Source organism: Poecile atricapillus, chromosome 5 (assembly GCF_030490865.1).
Source record: "Poecile atricapillus isolate bPoeAtr1 chromosome 5, bPoeAtr1.hap1, whole genome shotgun sequence".
Lineage (NCBI taxonomy): Eukaryota > Metazoa > Chordata > Aves > Passeriformes > Paridae > Poecile > Poecile atricapillus.
In genome coordinates, this window is record NC_081253.1 from 33,147,560 (window position 1) to 33,167,206 (window position 19,647).

The following is a 19,647-nucleotide window of genomic DNA, read 5'->3' on the forward strand; positions in this document are numbered from 1 at the left end:
ATACACGTTACAATTGCTATTCATTTTGTGCTAACACAAAACCAAATCCAGTTTGAGTTGCAAGAGATTTTTAAAGTTGTATGCAGAGGAGATACACCTAAAAAGTAGTAACAGTTCTCATTTGAGGTTCAGAATAGACAAGGTTTTCCCATTGCCTTGGTTCTTTTTAAGATGTTATTTTATAAACTACATTGAGGAAACATTTTATGGCAGTGAAACTTCTCTTAATTTTTTTTTTTTATCCTTTGTGTTTCACTTGCCCCATATTTGATTAATAGAATCAAGTTCTTAACAGGTGCTACAAACCAAGAGGACAATGTGAATTTATCATTGCACAGATAGTGTCAAACCCAGTACATTTCATTCATTCACAAGGTGATGGGTCACTCTAGTATGGACAGCTTAGAAGATGTTGACTTTAGCAAGGCTGCTGACATGACCTCATCTGTTTGTTCTCATGAACAATCTAAGGAAGTACAGTCTGCCTTAAGTTGTAATGATGAAAGCAGATGGATCACCATATTAGGGAGTGATTGTGAAGACCTCATTGTCAGATGGGGCTCTTGTTGGGGTGTGTGTTACCTCTGGTTCCAGTCACTTTTTGCTTCAACAACCTAGATGATGGCTACAGTGTGCTTAATAAATTTATAGGTAGGAAACTGGGACAGGCTACAGAATCTAATTGAAATTCAGCTTGAGCTTAGAAATTGTAGGTACGGTCTAACAGGCTTGGAGGTGGCTGAGCAAGTATGATTATAAGCTATTTTGTGCTTAGTGGAATTTAAAGGACAAAACGAGAAGTGATGAGTTACCAAGTCTGGAGAAAATAGCTGGGAAAGGTTAGGGACATTCCAGGGCAAACAAGAGCCAGGTAAGTTTTGCTGCAAAAAATCAGGGATGACATGAGGTTATATAAATGTGTAAGATAATCTGAAGGAAAAGTAATCCTTTAGCTCTGCATCTCCTTCATTGAGATTCATTGAAAGCATATCTGATTGACCACTCTTTTCAAGAAAGATGTGGACAAAATGGAGAAAGTTCTGAGCAGAATAATAAGGACAAGTGGTGCAGAAAATTGCGCCAGTTAAAAAAATGGGAATGTTTTTTCAAGTCAGCTTATAAGTAATACAGATTTGTAAGTATTTAGGACTGCACTAGAGAGATGGGGAATAGTTTGTGCCATCCAGTATGACCACCAGAGATCAAGAAGTGATGGATTAAGTTAAATACTGTAAAAGTGACTTTAATATTTGAAGAGACTTTGAGAATGTTTTTGAATGTAGCTTGTTTGAGACCTGTAAGTAAAGATTTGGCAGACATATCCCAGGAGCAACACAGATACAGTTGATTCTGCCTTGGAAAAGGAGAACTAGGTAGGCAAGTTCTTGTGACCCTTTCTAGCCTTCTCTTCTGATTTCACAGGAATTTACATTTTACTTAGTTGAATTTCTGAGTAGTGATACACTAGGATTTAAAGTAAGGTGTATACTTGGTGTATACCAAATAGTGAGTAAACACAGGGAAGATGTCTTGCTTAGATCTAGGAAACACTGGACTGACTGTAACACCTTTAATTGCAATTTTGAATTTTTATGAAGGTACATTATCTTTCAAATTTGGAACCCTAGTAAATAAAAAGTGCAACAGCTGTTAAATTTCTATTAATTTTGTGCCATACTTTGGATATGTCCAAGGCGTTTAGAAAATCTTCATAAAGTAGTTACATAGAGACTTGGCTGAAATTATTAGCATAATTCCTATCAAGATACAGGTTTTACCTTTCATCAAGTATCATTTATGTAACTACAACCATAAGTAATGTAATTTACTTAGTACTAGGTCACTCTAGCTATGCTGGTGTAGGACAGTTAAATTTTAGCCATCAAAAGTATTAAACTATAGTAATTTGTCCATGTGTGACCAACTAATTCATGCATCTTGTTGGATAAACTTTAAAAGAGACAAGGCTTTATTCACAAAACTTATCTAGGACCAGCCTGTTTAATAATGGCTTCCACAAACTAAAATACAGGCAAGCAGTTGTAGGCTTAATCAGAGATATTAAAGCAAATGTAGTGTGAATCACTATTCAAAGCAGCTCTTTATTGTTTATTCCCCTCACTTTCCTTCTCAGTACTTTTGCTTTTTCAGAATTAGAGATTATGAGTTCATAATCTTAATTGTTTTAAATGCATGGCAGAAACAAAGAGTATATAATAGGTTTTATCTTACAAGAATATAATCAATGGTGAAAGTATCTCTTTGAATGTTTTTTTATTTATTTTTATATTTAGTATAAGTTACAGGATGCGCAGCTGGAAACCAGGCATGCAAACTTAGAGATATGTCTTAGCATGAAGTCTTTAATGCCAGCAGCTCTTACAAGAGAATAACAGTTTTACTGTGCCTGCCTTTCTGGCCTATCAAAAGAAAGTGCTGTAGTAAACTGTAAATGGGACATACAAGAGCTATTCCTGTTTTTGAGTCTGAGGCATCCTGAAAATATTTCCATTTACTAATCTAAGTTACTAACTTGGGGAATGGCATAGTTTTTACTGTCATTGAAATCTCATCGATTTCCTTGTAAAATTCACAGAGTTTTTTTAGTGCAGATTGATTTGTAAATGAAACTTAAAGGTGAAGTGATTTGTTGACTGAGGTTATGTCAGTGTATGTTGTCACAATCAAGTGGAACTGTGCTTAGCAGTGTTTTACCTCAACTCTGCAGTAACAGCAAATCAAGATCTCTTGAGGTAATAAACACATTAAATTGCTACAAAGTATGGTTTATGCTAATCTGCTAATGTAGGAGGTTTAGGGGATGAAAATCCCAAATTTTAATTCAAATGGCCCTGTTTCTCTTTTATTGGGAGACAGCCCTGCTGCTGATTTGGTATAGGCTGGGTTTAGCAACAACAAAAGAAAATAAATAATATGTCTTACCATAATACAGTAAATATTTAGGCTTTATTTTTTTACCATCCTAAGCCATGTATTCAGCTGATACTTCCCGGTGTTCTTATTCAAGGGCACATAACAGGTTGATGAGAATGAGTGGCATGAGTGAAGTTCAGGGGTTTTAAATGCAAGTTTGGGGCACTGACTACTGACAGTGATTGTACCTGAACATAAACTTCCTTTAATTCATGCCACTTCAGCTGCATGTATATAGCAATTTTGTTGATTGATGTGTTTTTTTCTTCTCCTTCAAAATCCTTTGCCCTCAAGTAGGAAGTAAATTGTTACACTTAGGTTTTTGTAGTGAGAGCTGTAACAGTATTGGGGCAAAAGGTCTCTTTGCTGCATATTAATGTTGGTGTATTCTGGGCCAAAGGCAGTTGAACTGGATTCTGTTTTCCTGTTTAGAGGCCACTTATCTTAGATGTAGGCCTTAAGCAGATTTTTGTGGTTGACTGTTTTCTTGTTGGCTGCTTCTGAATGAATACAACATAGAAGGTATAGATATGTAGTATTCTTAATTTTCAAAGTGAAATTAGTATAGGAGAACCTAATAGCTTCAAGTGAGGAAGAGAATCTGAATTTTGTTTAATAGTAATATAATTATTTACCTCACTAGGGTAGGCAGGAAAATACTGTTTTAATTCAAAACACATGGTCTAGTGCAGCATGTGCAAACAGTGCATGTAGTCTGATCTCTCTGAAGCTTGATAACTGCATATGATAGTAAATCAGTATTGTGAATAGTGAACTTCTTAGCTATAGAAATGATATTTTTCTTGTTGGTAGTTGCACAGAATGGTGTACAGAATGATTTTAGTTAGTTGAGAGCTTATAATAGCAGGGTACTATTCTAAAGATCTGTGAAAAGAAGTGCTGTGTAACTTGAAGGAAATCCAGCATCTGAGTCCATTAAAATTTTGTTTAAATTATGTAGATTAGTTTCTAACCATAACTTTGCATGATCTTTTTCAGCATAGCTGTTTATCAGCTGTTTAGTAATATACAAAGGAATTCAGAGTTGACTGCTGGGAGACTCTTTGAGTATAATATTTTGGGGCTGAAGCAACTGGAATCCCATGGCTTCAGAACTGTATTCTGTGAATGCTGCACTAGTAAGACCATTTTAAATTTGTGAATTTTAATTTTTATTAACTTTTTAATGCTCAAAATTGTAGTAATTCTGGGTTATGGGATTTTTGCTAATAAAAAATGAATTGAGGAATGGTTATTCAACCCACATGGGGGTAAAAAAGTGCTATCTGAGGCTGAGAAAGGGTCCTGGTTTTGGCTGGTGCTCAGAATTGCGTGAATACTGGAGAGCTGTATACAAGTGGCCTTTGTATGTTCTACCACAATGTTCCTACCCATTATAGATTTTGTATTGACTAATACAACTATTAAAAGTAAAAACTAAATTTCTTACCTACATTCTAAAGCTATTGCCCTAAATTGTTCAAAATATTGTTCTTTTTAGAGCAAAATCCTGTTTATGTGTCTTAACTACACTTTCATGTTTGTGCAAAAGTGCTAGGATTGGGGTTTGTATGTTTATTCTTTTATGCTTTATAGAGTAAACTATAGGGAGTTTGAATTCTGTTCACAGTTTTGGGAGAGGTTTAACTTATGGAGACTGTTTTAGCTGTGATGCTGAATGCAGGTAATTGTATGGATGAAAACTACTGATGCAACAACAGCTAGTAATCTGTTAATACCAGTTCTTATAAAGGAGCTGAGCTGCCGTGGAACATGGGAGAGTGAAGGAAAAAGCATTGACCCACTCGTTCAGTGACTTCTATTGTCCTCTCAATTCAATCTAGGTAGGCTTGTACAGCTTTCTAGAAGCTGGAATTGTGGTGGTGTGTGAGGGATGCTTTTAGCAAATAAGAATTTTCTTATTATAGATCAGTCTAGTGTTCTTTATTAGTAGGAAGAGTTACAGTTGCTTCAAGTATGATGTCAGCTAACAAACAATGAGAAAGAGCAAAGAAGGAACATTTTCACATGTATTGAGAGGATTGCCAGTTAGACTGAGGATAACACTTGTCTTTTCTGGGGGCTGAGTTCCTGAAGCCTCAGGAGGATGTGCATGTTGATGTTTTCAGATCTCTATTTCGTTGTGAGAGTGTATGTAAGGGCATGGGTAGAACATAAGTTTTAGTAAACATTTTGAAGAGCTGATTTATAGGATGGAAAACATCTGGTTCTAGGAAAAATAAGGAGTGTACGTGGAAGGAGTGTTTGAATTCAGACTGAAAAATTTATGAAGTCAACAGTGGCAGATTTCTTGTCTCCTATATAACAGCAACCATATTGAAATTTAACAGGGTAGTAACAGCACACAGGTCATGAATATGTGTCAGTTAACTTGTTTCCTTGGTTATCCTTCTAGTAGAGAAAGTTACATGTTTTGCAGCAAGAACAACAAATTGAAATAATTTCATAAAGGTTCTGACACCCATGACACAGAGTTAATTAAAACTTCATAAATTTGAATCTCTATGCTTAATATGTAATGCCTATTTACAGTATAGTTTGTACTTTTGAATTGTATAGACTTTAAGGTGTGTACAGAATAGCTTTTTATTGGCATGTATGGTTTGCTGCTCCAAGGAGATTGAAGCAACAGTTTAATATCTTACATATTGTGGATGTTGCTGAATTTATTTTTATTATAAATTCCTCTTGTATTATAGATATGATGCTGTAATAAAGTTTAGCACTTTTGTGGGAAATTTAGCAAATATGAGCATTTTGATATCAGAATAGTACATGAGTATACATCATGATGGTCATGTACTACTAGTAGGTGTTTTAGAAACTTTCAATAATGACTCTTTTGTTGTTTTTTTTTCTTGGCTACCGTTTCTTTTTCAGGTATGTAAAACTTCACTGAGTGTCTCTCCTTTTTCCCCCTGTAGTTGCATGTGATGTTTGTTAACTTTTTTCCCTCTCTACCTGAACTTAGTTTGGAAGTACTATTAGTAGTTACATGTCTCAGTATATTCACAGTGCTTTGCACAATAGTAAAATTCTAATAAGTTAAGTGTAAAGTTGTTTGTGAGTAATAGAATAATCAACGTCCAGTAGAAAGTGTGCTGACTAGAGTAACAGATGGTTGTAATGTTCTCTTGGATGTAGGTATTAGTGTATTAGTTCACATAAATGTAATACTTTAGAATTTAAGAGTAATTTGTTTATATGTAATTTTTCTCTCTTTTTATTACACTGCTTTCCCAGCAAGGACAAGTTTGGAAGGTTTGCAAAGCTTTTCACCTTCCCTTTGCCCGCTTTCAGAATCGGTCTCATACTCCATGACTTCTGTCTCTACAGTCCACAGCTCGGTCATAGAAATCAATGTGGAAAAGTTTTTAAATGAGTTGCCATTCGAGTTCACTCTGTTGCGTAGAAACGCCTAGCATGTAATTTAGTTTTGCATGAGACGTGAAACTCCTTTGCAAACCCCTCTGAGGAAAATAAAACTAAATGAATATTTGAGAGAAATACAGTTTGAGCGCATATTTTGTCATGTAAGTAATGCTGCTTTTAGTATGTTACTCCAAATGAGATGGTATCGCATGGCTCACTAGCCAGAGTAGCAGAGAAGTAGTGTGTGACAGCATGCACTGTAGCTGGCAACAGTAGGTGCTTCCTCAGGTGTCTGTCCAGAGAAGCTGTTCTGATCCATCTACGTAAGTTATTTAAGAGACCTAACAGTTGCGACTTCACATCAAAATTTAGTGTAACTTTTTGACTGCTGCTTTCAAAGCTCAGCCTATGCTGCTCTAGGAATAAAGAACACGAGTAAAACTTCAGTTCCTAGTTAAGGAGATAGACTATGTTAGGCAAATATTGGTGGTTTGATTGTGGGATGGAAAATTGTCTTACAGTTAACAATTGGAAAAAAAATTAAATGCAGATTGGTGGTGGGGTGTTTAGTTTTGTTTCACAAAGGATAGTTTAATCATTTAATGTGCCCAGCACTGTCCTCCACAGATGATGACATGATTGAGTTTTCTAACAGTTTGTTAACTCCAGATGAATACAATACTACCTCAAACCAGGAATAGCATTAAAAGGAAACATTTTTTTTTCTCCTTCTTTTAGGACTGAGTTTTTTCCCTCACTGCTGTTCTGCACTAACTGCTTTGATACTTCCATGCATCTTTTTCAGTAGAAGAGCATCTCTGTACTGTTTCCCATTGCATATTTCAGCTGTGACAGTCCCTGCACTTTTGCCTTTCATTTTATCACCTGCTCACTAAAAGCAAACAAACAAAAAGAGGAATCTTTCTAGTTTGTCTTCAGATTTGCAACTATCACTTACTTTATATGGATGATTGTGTTTCTACTTCATTTTGTATTGTATTTTTTTATAGGCATGTGGTGACCCCAAAGCCAAACCATCCTATCTTATTGACAAAAACCTGGAATCTGCTGTCAAATTCATAGTCAGGAAGTTTCCAGCAGTAGAAACACGCAACAACAACGTAAGTAATCAAATGGCTGTATAACTTTTTTTCTCACTACTCTTTCAGCACAGTCTGAGGGGTTTACATTTCCTTATAAAGCATCTGATGCTGACAATTGCAGTTGGAATATAGTTGATTCAAATCTCTGACAGGATACTTGAGAAGGAACTATCTTTAAGGAGAGAATATTGTACTGTAATTCTGGATGGGTTTTGTTAGGATACAACTCTTTCTGGTTTTCTTTTTGCCTGCTCTCTTCTATTCCATTTCAAAGAATTGTCAGTGGGAAGAAATCCTTGGAAAAATCATGCCTTACTTAAATAGGAAAAATTCCTGGTGACCAGACTGATTGCAGAAGATGAAAGTTGCATAACTTTATTTGTGATGCATCCTAACCAGCAGATCAGTAAAAAACACCTGGCTGCAAGGTGGGAAGAAGTGTTTGTACTTTACAGGTACCCTTGCCTCTGGAGTCAGTCCCTGTGGGAATAAAGAATGCTTTAGTCCATAAGGAGAAACATTGTGAAATACAAACATATGGAAATATAATTGTTTCCTCCTCATATAGTGAGTTCAGTTGCAGAAGTAAATTATGTTTTACCTTTGAGTGACTCAGTATTGCTCATTTTGACTTTGAAGCCTTTTTTTAGTTATTATTAGGCTAGAGGCAGGCATTTTGACAGGTGATGTACACTTGTTTCCCTGTTTCAGTTTGAAAGATAAGGGTCCTTAAGATGTTTGTTTTACCTGCTTGTATTTCTTTCCAAAGGTGGAAAGTGGAGGTAGGTGTTGGGTTTGCATGTCCCCTTCATGCAAGAACTTGCCTGTGTGCTTGGGAGATTTAGGCTTGCTTTAAGCATTCAGGTTTCTGCAGAATGGTAGTGGTGATAGCAATGAGAATAATTAGTTTCTTTTACGTTGCCATCTCAAATTTGTATGTAATGTCTCCAATAATATCAATGGGGAAAAATCACAAAGAAACCACAAAAAAACTTTACCTTATGGAGGAAACAATTCTGTGAACAGCGAGCTTTTTCAATGTAAAACTTGTACATGTTTTGTACTCTTTAATATTGCTCATCTTTGTATTTGATTGTGTTAGTAACAAATATAGAAATTTATGTAAAAATAGTAAATCTGCTAAATCACTGTTGATAAATGCTTCTGTATTCTCTAAGCTTGGGTGGCAGATCAACTATTAAAAGATAATGTACATAAAGTTTTCTTATTGCAGTTGTATGTATGCTTTAAATGTCTTCCAGTTGTTGATTATGAATTTGGAGCTTAACTAATGATAGATATTTAAGGATTTGGTGCTGTGAAGTTTATGGAAAGAGATCAAAGAAAATTTGCTATATTTTGACCATCAGAGTTTCTAAAATAGGACACACATAATGTTTTGTCACTGCTGTGTATTTATTTAGTATGAGCCAGCCAGGCCTGTGTTTATTAAGCAGAGTTGACAAAAGCCTACCCACATTTGAGTGGTTTTGAGCATGTTTTAAAGTAGGATTTTGAGCTCTAGCAATAGGCAGCTGGGGTTTCTGTCCTGTAATCAGAGCTGACGGCATTTTGCATTTACAGATGTTTCCCATAGAGTGTTGTCACTCCCCCAAAAAAAAAGGGTGATCAGAGATTTAAAAGGGCAAGAAACTAATTGGAACAGAGACACATTGATTAAAGAAATATCACAAAGGATTACCAAAGTGGAAATAGCTAAGAAGTCATAAGTTGTGTTTCCTCCTTGCAGTGAAAATTCCAGGACACCCTTTCAGGAAAGGGTTTTGGATTTTGTATGCTCGAGTGCAGCAGTTGCTACTGCCTAGCACTGTGTACCTATGCTTTTAACATGTCAGGAGGTGATGGTGCTGATCTAGCTTGCATTCAGTTTTAGAGAAAAGATAGTGCTAGCTTCTTAAATATTTTTGGACGTATTTTAGCTTGTTTTTTCTCAAGTATTGTCATCTACAGTTTTTTTTTGTGCCTTAGAAATGAGGCACATTTTATTGAAGAGAATGAGCAGTGTTTGCTATAATCAGATGATCCTGAAAGGCATGAATTTTCATTCTGTTGAAACAAGTAATTCTGTTATATTTGCTATTGATATCTTACATCTTTATCCACAGAAAACAGAGTTCCTGGTTTTGTTCTTCCTTCAGTGTTTGACATGCTGAGTCGTCAGAGCAATGTCTGGCAGTTGCTGATTTTCAGTATTGTACTGAGAGTGAAAGTTTGTGGACAGTTCAAACAGTGAAGTGGCTGATGAATCCTTGCTGACTAGGCTGGAAAGTTCAATGGAGTAGTTTATCTTCCCAAGGATTAATTATTGATAACTCTGCACCTTACCAGTTCATATCTCTCTCCCCCATTGTTTGAGGGCAGTCTCTGTGATGTCTTACACTTGCCCTTTCTTTTCCAATAACCATTGTGAATCACATAATCTTGAATTTGTGCAGGCTCTTAAACTGTTAATGAAATAGACCACCAAGGTAGTATTGCTGTGCACTGTATGAAATAACCTGCAAAAGAAGGAATGTATATAAACAAAATCTTGAAGGATTTAGAAAGTGAGAAACAAGAGAGATGGATAGAGTCCTGTTTGAAAGGAAAGTTTCTTCTGTGTTTGGGGGAGATTTACTATTTCTAATTATTTTCAATTGAGTAAAGCTTTGTTTTGAAAACAACTTCTAAACTGCATTAGGCTTCCAAAAACTTTATAGCACCATTGTTCTTGGTCAGAGCTGTGCTTGTATTGACTCAGAATAGCATTTATTGTTACTGAATTTCCTGGCCTAACTTCAGAAGGAAAGTTCCAAAGTAAGGGATGCAGAAGCAGCCTGATTTTTCTGACAGCTATTTAGACTTCTTCCTCTTGAAAGGGTGTACAGGTGAGGTTCTTGTCACAGAGAAATTGAAAGAGAACATACTGAACTCAAAAACAGTGTTAAAGAACCTAGAAGTTGCTCTGTTTTCAGTCAATGCCTTTTGAAACCAGAATAATATACTTCACAGTGGGGAAATGGAGATACAGAGACAAAGGACAGGAATGTTTTTTAGTTTGTGAGTAGGACTTGATAAATCTGCTGCCTGCACAGGTAAAGCTCCATGTCTTTGTATGATGAAGTTGTAGCCCCCTTTCTGCTTTCCCAAACACCATATATGACAAGTAGTGAGAATATCTGCCTTCTTTCTTGAAGATATGTTTTTCATGGTTTGTTCTTCAGCAATTTCCTTGTAAAAAACTTTTATTTTTACATGTCTCGTGGAAAAATCGAGGTTCAGTCATTGCTTGGCACAAAGCAGAACAGTGAAGCATCACTTTGAATTTTATAAGGGTATGGTTAGTGAGGTAAAGATCTGCTTTCCAGATAATGCTAGTCTTCATCATCTAGTAGGTATGCTCTCGGTATTGTTCATATCAATTCGATTTGTGTTTTGTATTGACTAATTTTCTGTTGCATTGTGTCTGTGGGGACTGGAAATAAGAACACTTGAGAGCAGAGGACAAGCAGTGTGAGCATATCTAGTCTACCAGGGTTAGGATCTATAGTTTTGAATTAGTTAATTTTACTTTTTGAATTTTTGCCTTTTCCCTTTTAGATCACAGTGGGTGTGTGGTTTGCCTCTTTCACAGTTTCACTTCATAACGAGCTGGTTACGCAGCAAATTAGATGGATGTGGGAGAGGTGTTGTAGCACAGGACATCTGAACCTCCTTGGCTAAAGCTTGTTAGAAGTCATCAGTGCATGCTTTTATTAAATGCTTTCTTCTATTAAAAAAATTAAAAACCCCACTTTATAACTTTATGATTTTTAATTTGTGATAGGTGCTTCAAGTAGTTAATCTTTTTGAAAACATTTAATACAAATAATAACCTGATTTTCAAAGTTTTATCTTTTGGCCCCTGTAAATGGTATGGTACATCAAGGAAAATGTCATTTGTTTGCTTGCTTCTAATGAAACATTTAGTACTGTAATTTTCATGACACTAGTGAAGATAATTTAGAAACTGTCGTCTCTGGAAAAATAACTTTGAGGTCTCAGCTCTGTTGCCTCATGTATTGGTAATCTCTTTTCACTAGTCATTTATTTTTGAGGAAATCATATGGTCATTAAAGCTATCACAGCTGTTTTCATAAATATAACTTAGATTATCTTCATATTCAATAAATGTTAATATTTTTCTATACCTTTCTGGAGTGTGAAATCTCTTGCATGGGAGACTTGACTTTTCAGATAACTTACATCTTGCTTTAGCAAAAAACCCCAGATTCCACCAGAAAACTTAATTGTCCTTTTCTATGAAGATTGAAACCTTTTCTAGGTAAGGGGGTGCCATGCACAGCTGCTTTTTCAGCTCTGTTCTTGCTCAGGGAGCTCATAGTGGTAAAGGACTGCAAAAGAGATAAATTTTCCAGAGGTCACTGAGGCAGCAGTTCAGGTTATGGGTGTTCCCCCTGCATGAGTGAAGTCAGATGATGAGCAATTATTCAGGACACTCTGTTCATCTTTGTATGAACAGTTAAGATGTCTTATGCTTGAGAGTAGAATATACTGATAGTTTATTTCACAAGAAAATGCAAAATATCTACAAATAATAAAATTTTATCTACATTTTTACTAAAAAGTCATTCAGAATTGAAATTGCTCAGCTAATGCCTTTCTCTGATACTACTATACTTACTGTCCTGGTTTTGTATGCAGTAACATGTCTGATGTCTTCAATTGTTAGAGGTGTAAGACTGACTTAAAATGATGTATCCTATATAACAGAAGATAGTATATAAAGTTTTTCAGTCTAACAGTCATTTGCAATTGAGCATTTTTTTAATAGCAATTCTGAGAGGTCATGTGGGATCCTGAAATCTCTTCAAATTGTTTCACCAAACAGAATTCTCATAATGTAAAGTATATTTTCAAAATAGTAAGTGTTGTTAGCTACAAAGTTTATTTTCTTGGTTTGGCCTTTGACTGGGCCTGAATTTGAGTTAGAATAGCATCTAAATACTGTATTTTTTTATCATTATTTGGAATAAATAATTGCAGAAGGCTGCTGTAAGTCACGTAAGTCCATACAAGTCACTTGCCAAGGTAAATCAATCTTCCTTGCTTGTTGCTTCATGATATCTGCAATGCCTGCAGAGTGAATGTGTGCAACACTTTACCCTCTCCTTCATCCAGTAAAACTCTCTTTGCTTTAATGATTGATAGTTTAAGAGCTTGGCCCTTAAAAACCAAGAAAACAAAATGAAACTCCAACTGAGATGGCACTCAAATATAAAAATGTAAAAATATAAAAATACAAAAAATTGTATGAACTGTAAAAATATTGCAAAAATTGTAAATGAAGGTGAGAGAATAGGGAAACTGTTTCTTATGGCTCAGAGGTAGATCAGTTTTTAAAGAGAAGCCTCCCTACTCCAATTGTGGTTATTTCCTTTTCAAAACAGTTAACTTAGTGCTAGAAACTTGAAAACAAATGAAAATAGATCTTGTGGTAGACATACATTAATTAGTAAACACGTTGAATATTCTATTTTATCTTTTTATATGCAGCACAGTACTTCAGAAATAGCTCTTAATTGGGAATAAGAAAACCAAGGACATATCCATCATTCTGGAGTTAATTTGGAGAATTTAAAGCTATTTTTTTTTTCATTTTATTAGATGCTTTTATATTTCCCTGCTGTTCTGCTATGGATTTTGTAGGCACAGAGCTTTTTTCAAATTAATTGAGTTTTTCAAATGTTTGTCTAAAGACTCTATAGGTGACAAGCATAGTGAATATAACAAATGACTGCAGGAATACTGGCAGTGATGATTTATGTCTCTTTCCAGAAATTTAACAGTCAGAATTTATAATACTGCTTTTTGGGACTTCTATTCTGGCTGGCAAGATTGAGTTGATGGTATTTTTGCTGAGGACATGATAATATCTATGGTGTTGGATTGTATAAAACAAATACAAGTGTTTAATGATCAGACTTGCAGGAAAAAATATCACACTGATATAAAAAGCAGAAAATTCACCTTCCTACTGCATATTTGCAGATCATGAAATAAGACATTTGTTCACATACTGCTGCTACCAGTCAATTAAACATAATTAAAAAAAGCAGGACTAGGGGTACCCTTTGTTTTTACACACATAAGACTCTCTGAACAACCTCTTCTGGTTGTCTTGTATTTTTCATGAGCCATTGTATTAAATTGGTATTTATTCACATGATTGGTATGTCAGGGTTGCATCATTTCTCCCTTTTCTGAGCCACTGTGTTCATATAAGCTTTAAGTGAGGCTGTCTTACATTTTCAGATTTTTTTTTTTCTTCTTCTAATGTACTTTCTCTGTTTACATAACTGACTGTGTAAGGGTATTTGGGATTTAATATAAGGAAGGAAAGGCACAAACTAAAGATCAGTTCCTTCTCCTGTAGGTAATATATTCACAGTGTTAGTTTCACTCTTATTTATAAATAATATTCAAACATGATCAGAGATGTGTTATTTTGTTAATAGCCAAAAGAAATAATCTCAGATTATTATTAAAAACTTGAGAGTTTTTTTGATCTTGCCATATTATGCTGAAATTGCTACAGGTTTTCGTAGCTCTTAAATATAATTCACCTCATTCAACAAGAATACTGTTGGTATAATTTGTACAAATTCTCTAAGAATAAATAAATCATGTACAACTAACCAGTCTACAAGGCATAGTCAGCTATAGTAAAAATAATCTTTTGATGTTTAAAGATTTATTTCTTCAGTATATCCTTTTTTAGAATATACCTACTTTTGTTGGTTATTGGAAACTTTCAATAATGAATTGCAGGCTAAGGACAAAAGCCTCAAATCAAATACAAATCAATATAGCACCAGCAACTTCTAAACAGATGTTAGGAAATTAGTAATGGAAAAGAGCTACACCCACATTCTTGAATGATAAAAAAATCAAATAAACATCCAAGACACTGCATGCCTTGTAAGCTGTTCTTCCAACCATCACTGATCAGACTGTGCTCTATAAATTGAACTCTTTTCCCCATACTGATATAACAGTCAGTTAATACATTGTTTTATTTCAGTACTACTATTTTAAATAAAAGTTTACTGACCCCTTCAACACTCAACATTCAAAGAATGATCATCTCAACTCTCTAGGAAAGTTTTAAGTGTACTTAAGTTTACATCACCTTACACTTTAAGTGTACATCACTTAAGTGTGACTATTTCTGGGAATATAGGTAACAAGGTAAGAATGCACAGCAGTGATTCCATAATCCTTAGCTGAGTGTGGCAGATACCTCCCTATACTCAGTAAAGCTTCACAGAACTTCTGAAAATTTATTCTTTTGCAATCAGAGTTCCCAACACCATCTCCCTTTTTGCCATATCTCCCCATTTCACTTTCTGTGGCTTGAAATTGAATGTCCTGCAGGAGTGGACATTCAGTTGCTATTTGGTATACCAAAAATAGGTGTAGTGTACAGCAACCTATAATCTTGAGAGTCTCCTTTAGCATTGCACATTGCTTACCATGAGTTAGGATTGCAGTGCAGAAAATGTTGTTAAGGGGGTGTGCAGTGGTAGTGAGTTCTGCTTTTGTTTTTTCTCTGCACTAGAAATAATCTTACTTGTAGATCACACCCTGTCGTCCCTTCCTGAAAATTCGTGACAGGGCTTTTCAGATTCATCTGGTTCACACTTGTATTAGTTGCACAGAGAAAAAACCTCTATTTCTGCTTAGTCTTCTACAAACTGGCAAGAAATGCTTGAAGTGCTAGGGCCAGGGTGCAAAGTTAAAACCACGCATCTTTAACTGAATTTTCATTGTGTAAGAACTGTTGAGTGATGAAGCAGCACTGAAAGTACAAAGTAGATTTTCCTCTGGAGCGGTTCCAAGTGTAGGCACAAGCTGATCTGGAGGTGTACTGGAGCTCTGGAGTCTGTGCCTGATGATGCCGCACGCTTCGCTTCTTGAGCTCAAGGCAGTTTAAGTTAAAGCTATATACTGGAAAAAGTATAGCTTTAATCCTCATGCTGAGGATCAAAATACAAGTTGTGGGATTTGAAAACAAAGATTTTTGTACAGCAGCAGATTAAATGGAAATAATCTATTTCCTGGTGTGTGAGATTTATCAGGACAAGTTAAAAAATAAACACATGTACTTGCATCTCTTTCAGTTAAGCCTTGTTTGATGCCTGTGTGAAAGAGACTTAAATAATATATAGGCAGGCATTCAGAGTTCAATCCTTTGCAATGGTTTAAGAGTAGACAGGAGTATTTTATAATGTAGCAATTCTGATTTGCTCATAACTGTCTATTCCTGTCTTCCTCAGCAATAATGAAAGTGTTATGGCTCAAGACTTCTAAAAAATCACCATCACCTCTAAAAATTCAGAGGAGAGAAGTGAATCTTATTTTACATATGATACCTAGTTTTGATCCAGGCAGTTAGTTTTACAATTAGAAATTTTGATGCTTTACATAAAACTGAGAATACATAGCATAGCTTTATAAAAGAGAGCGAGCTGAAGAAGCATACTCAGTTCTAACCTCTCATGAAAATAAGCTAATCGATTTGAAGCAATTTTTAAATCTTATATATGATTGCTCTTGTTGAGAAAAAGATGTTATTTCACTTGGTCATCTTTAATTTAAAATCTTGCAGGTTTTTGGAGAGCACTTCTTCCTATTGTGACTGCTTTAACTCATTCCAATTCCTGTATCTGGAAGGAGACAGAATTTGTAGCTGGATATTGCCAGTTCAGTATTTGGATACTTGCAGTACTGTGAGGCTGTCATACATAGATAAACAGAATGGCTGTTCACTAACAGCTGATTTTTTGTGTTCTTAATTGTCTAAGTGATCAGTCTGATTCCTTCAGAAAATTGTTATTAAAAAATGGTATTTCATTGTCTGTTTGAAATATATTAAAAAATAAGTCCATGTGAATTATTTTACCTTTGTATTCACGTTTGCCTCTTCCATTTTATCCACAAGTGTCTAATGCTAGTGTTTTGCTTCTTTTATGTTTCTTTATTTTGTTGCTTTTGTTTGAATGTATTATTGTGTTTATATGGAACTGGTCAAAGAACCGTTACTGTATTTTATGTTTGTATCTACATTTTATTTTGCATGCTTAACGTGGCTTTGCCTGGATATTCTTTTTGGTAAGTTCAGAATTTAAAAGCATAATGTTTTTCTGCAGTAAAGTTTGTAACCTGCCACCTTATTTTCTTCCACCTCAAGTAACATAATTATTTTGGTTTTGGCGTATTGATTTGTGCTCATGTACTGTTCTGCTTTTGCGAATTATACATATGATAACATAACACTTTTCCTAACTACCATTTTCATCTCTAGCTGAGCTAAACAATATAACTCTGGTACTAATGGGTACTAATGTAACTTTTATCTTCAAAATGTAGTTGGCAGCTGTTAAAATGATCAGTGCTGAGAACTCTGTGTGAATTTGACACACGCAGAACCTCAGTCTTAGCAAACCATGTTACAGCTTCTTTGCATAGCCTGGTGGTTACTCTGCGCTTCACAGGTATTACTTTTCAGCAGTCTTCTCAAGATCTTCTAAGAACAGTGTGCATGTTTATGTTTCTCTTTTAGCAACAGCTTGCTCAGCTCCAGAAAGAAAAATCAGAGATTTTGAAGAACCTGGCATTATACTACTTCACGTTCGTTGATGTTATGGAATTTAAGGTAAGGTATTACAAATGTGTAAGTTCTGTCACATCAGGTTTCTGTAATTTTATTCATGAAACAACACTACTGAAATAGCTGAACTTGAAGATCTGTTCTTCAAATTAAAAAAAATGAAGCTCCCTCACTAATTGTAGTAATGTGATTTAATGATGTCTTTTTAAACTAAAGTTGTTCCTTTGTTTTTCAAGGATCATGTCTGCGAGCTGCTAAACACTATTGATGTTTGCCAAGTCTTCTTTGATATTGTAAGTTTCTAGGTTTAAATTTTCAAAAATGTTTCCATTCAGAGTCCTGTGGGGAGAAGAACTTGCTTTTGTTAGTCCAAGAAACATCACCTCTCTAGTTATAAATGCAAGAGAAATAAAAACAGTGCACCTAACTTTTATGATAGAGAGATAGACCTTTCTCAGTAGGCTTCTTATGGTCAGTAGTAACAGTATTGTTACCAGACATAAAAATTTTTCAATAATTTTTGATTTATTGCATCTGCAAGTTAATTCATAGTCATCTGTATACTTATGCCTTGTGAGACTCACAAGACAAGACTATTACTGGTGTCCACCTAAGCTGTGTGAGGAGGTCACTTTTGGGGTTGACTAAAGCAACTACAAAAGCATCTAAAAGTCTTACATTTGAAACAAAATGACCATCCCCGCCTCCCTCCCCAAAAAACCCCAATTAAAAAAACAAAACAAAGAAACATCAACAAACAAACATAGGAAAAAAGCCCCCAAAAGAAAGCCTCCAACACCTTTTCCTATTGGTTTCAACTTTCTTAATGTTCTTAATGTCACCTTGTTAGTTTTTGTCATTATTCTAAATTTGGCCAACTTGGATTCATAATATGAAAAAGGAACAGGTGTGTGTTCTGTGGAATGATGTTACAAGGCCAGTGGTATATGTGCTAGTCTTTTATATTAGGGTCTTATTAAAATACAGTTCATAGGCACAACACTGCTGACTGCTTAGTAAGCAAGAGAAGTTTTCCTGTTTGTCAGGTCATCTGTGACACTTAAGCCTGGAAGAATTTAATTGCTTTCATGAGTCCAAACAATTCTGGGAATCTGATGAATAAATTAAGGTTATAGAGAGTCATAATCCACCAGAACAAGAACTTTATTCAAAGGACAGCCCATTGTATTTAAAAATGCTGAAATGTAAGGAAAATGGAAATGCAAGGAAAAAAGTTTTATGATTGTTTCTAAAAGTTTTTAAATTATAATTTACTGGTTTTCATTTCTAGACTGTAAACTTTGATTTAACAAAGAACTACCTAGATTTGATTATAACCTACACAACTTTAATGATACTGCTGTCCCGAATTGAAGAAAGGAAGGCTATCATTGGATTGTATAACTATGCCCATGAAATGACACATGGAGCAAGGTAAATAATTTCTTGTATAAAAGACATGTGTAATGTTAATGATAGTAACAGCTGCCTCAGTGAATTGTTTGTTTTTGCTTTTAGTGACAGAGAATATCCACGCCTTGGTCAGATGATTGTGGATTATGAAAACCCTTTAAAGAAAATGATGGAGGAATTTGTACCTCACAGTAAAGTATGTAACTTCTTTTCACAGGGATGCAGTAACCTTAATTGGGAGAAACAGATAGAAAGTAAATATGCAAGAGTTTGTTTTGTTAAAGGCCATTTGGTATACATTTCACATGAGATTTCTGCTTACACTGAATGTCCAGGGCTGGGGATTGATACCCTATTAAAAAGCACAACCTGTAGAAGTATAGAAACTATAAGGCCCATTAGTAAGGTGCCATTTTATTCACTAAGGATTAGAAATTAAAAATCAGTTGTGGTTCATCTGAGAATAGCTACTTCTGTGTTTTGTGTAGCCTTGTAGCTTGAAATTAAAGAGATTCACAGTGTTTCTGTGAAGTTGATTATTTTGCCATCCCAGATGAATGTGATTTTCTGTTTTGTAACCTGAGGAGTTTTGCTTTGGCTTGTCCTTAAACTGGGAATCCTGGAGATCACCACTGCCTCTTTAACAGGTGCTCCTGTACTCAAAAGCTGGCATTCTGCTGAGTTGCCTTTACTGAGTTAAGGGAGCTCAATTCCTTTCTGTACAGATGTTTGTAACTTTCTGTTCTTACGCTATTGGTTGTGTTGTAGTTCTGTGATGTTTTATCTAGGCTTTATTTTTATGTAAGAATACCTTGGAAAAGTTACAGAAGCTTTGCCAAAGTCAAAGTATATCCTGTTTTATCACTTCCCATTTGTTCACTAGATTTGCTCTTCTGTCAAAGGAAACTAGATTTCTCTGGTCAGGATTGACCAACTGTTATAAAGATGTTACTTTCTAGGTGCTTGCAAGTTAATTGCCTAACAATTACACCTTAGTTTGGAATCTTTGGCACTAGCTTAAGTTACCTTCTAAGTTACTACCTAAAGTTTTTAAGGTTTGAGTTTTTCTTTACCTGTTTTGAAGTTTAGGTACTGGTTGTGTTTTTCTTCTCTAGTTTTCTTGAGATTTTT

The 19,647-nt window shown here is 35.1% G+C and overlaps 1 protein-coding gene across 2 annotated transcripts in view; it reads left to right on the top strand.

The window, feature by feature from the left end:
* NCKAP1 (NCK associated protein 1) overlaps positions 1-19,647 on the top strand; it is a 57,885-nt gene that overhangs the window by 4,643 nt on the left and 33,595 nt on the right. Inside the window, exons 2-6 of one of the 2 annotated variants that reach the window (XM_058839655.1) lie at positions 7,338-7,448; positions 17,056-17,148; positions 17,340-17,396; positions 18,395-18,537; positions 18,622-18,712. In XM_058839655.1, the coding sequence (XP_058695638.1) occupies positions 7,338-7,448; positions 17,056-17,148; positions 17,340-17,396; positions 18,395-18,537; positions 18,622-18,712 (495 nt within the window). The remainder of the gene's footprint in view (positions 1-7,337; positions 7,449-17,055; positions 17,149-17,339; positions 17,397-18,394; positions 18,538-18,621; positions 18,713-19,647) is intronic. The other variant, XM_058839657.1, reaches the window with a different exon arrangement.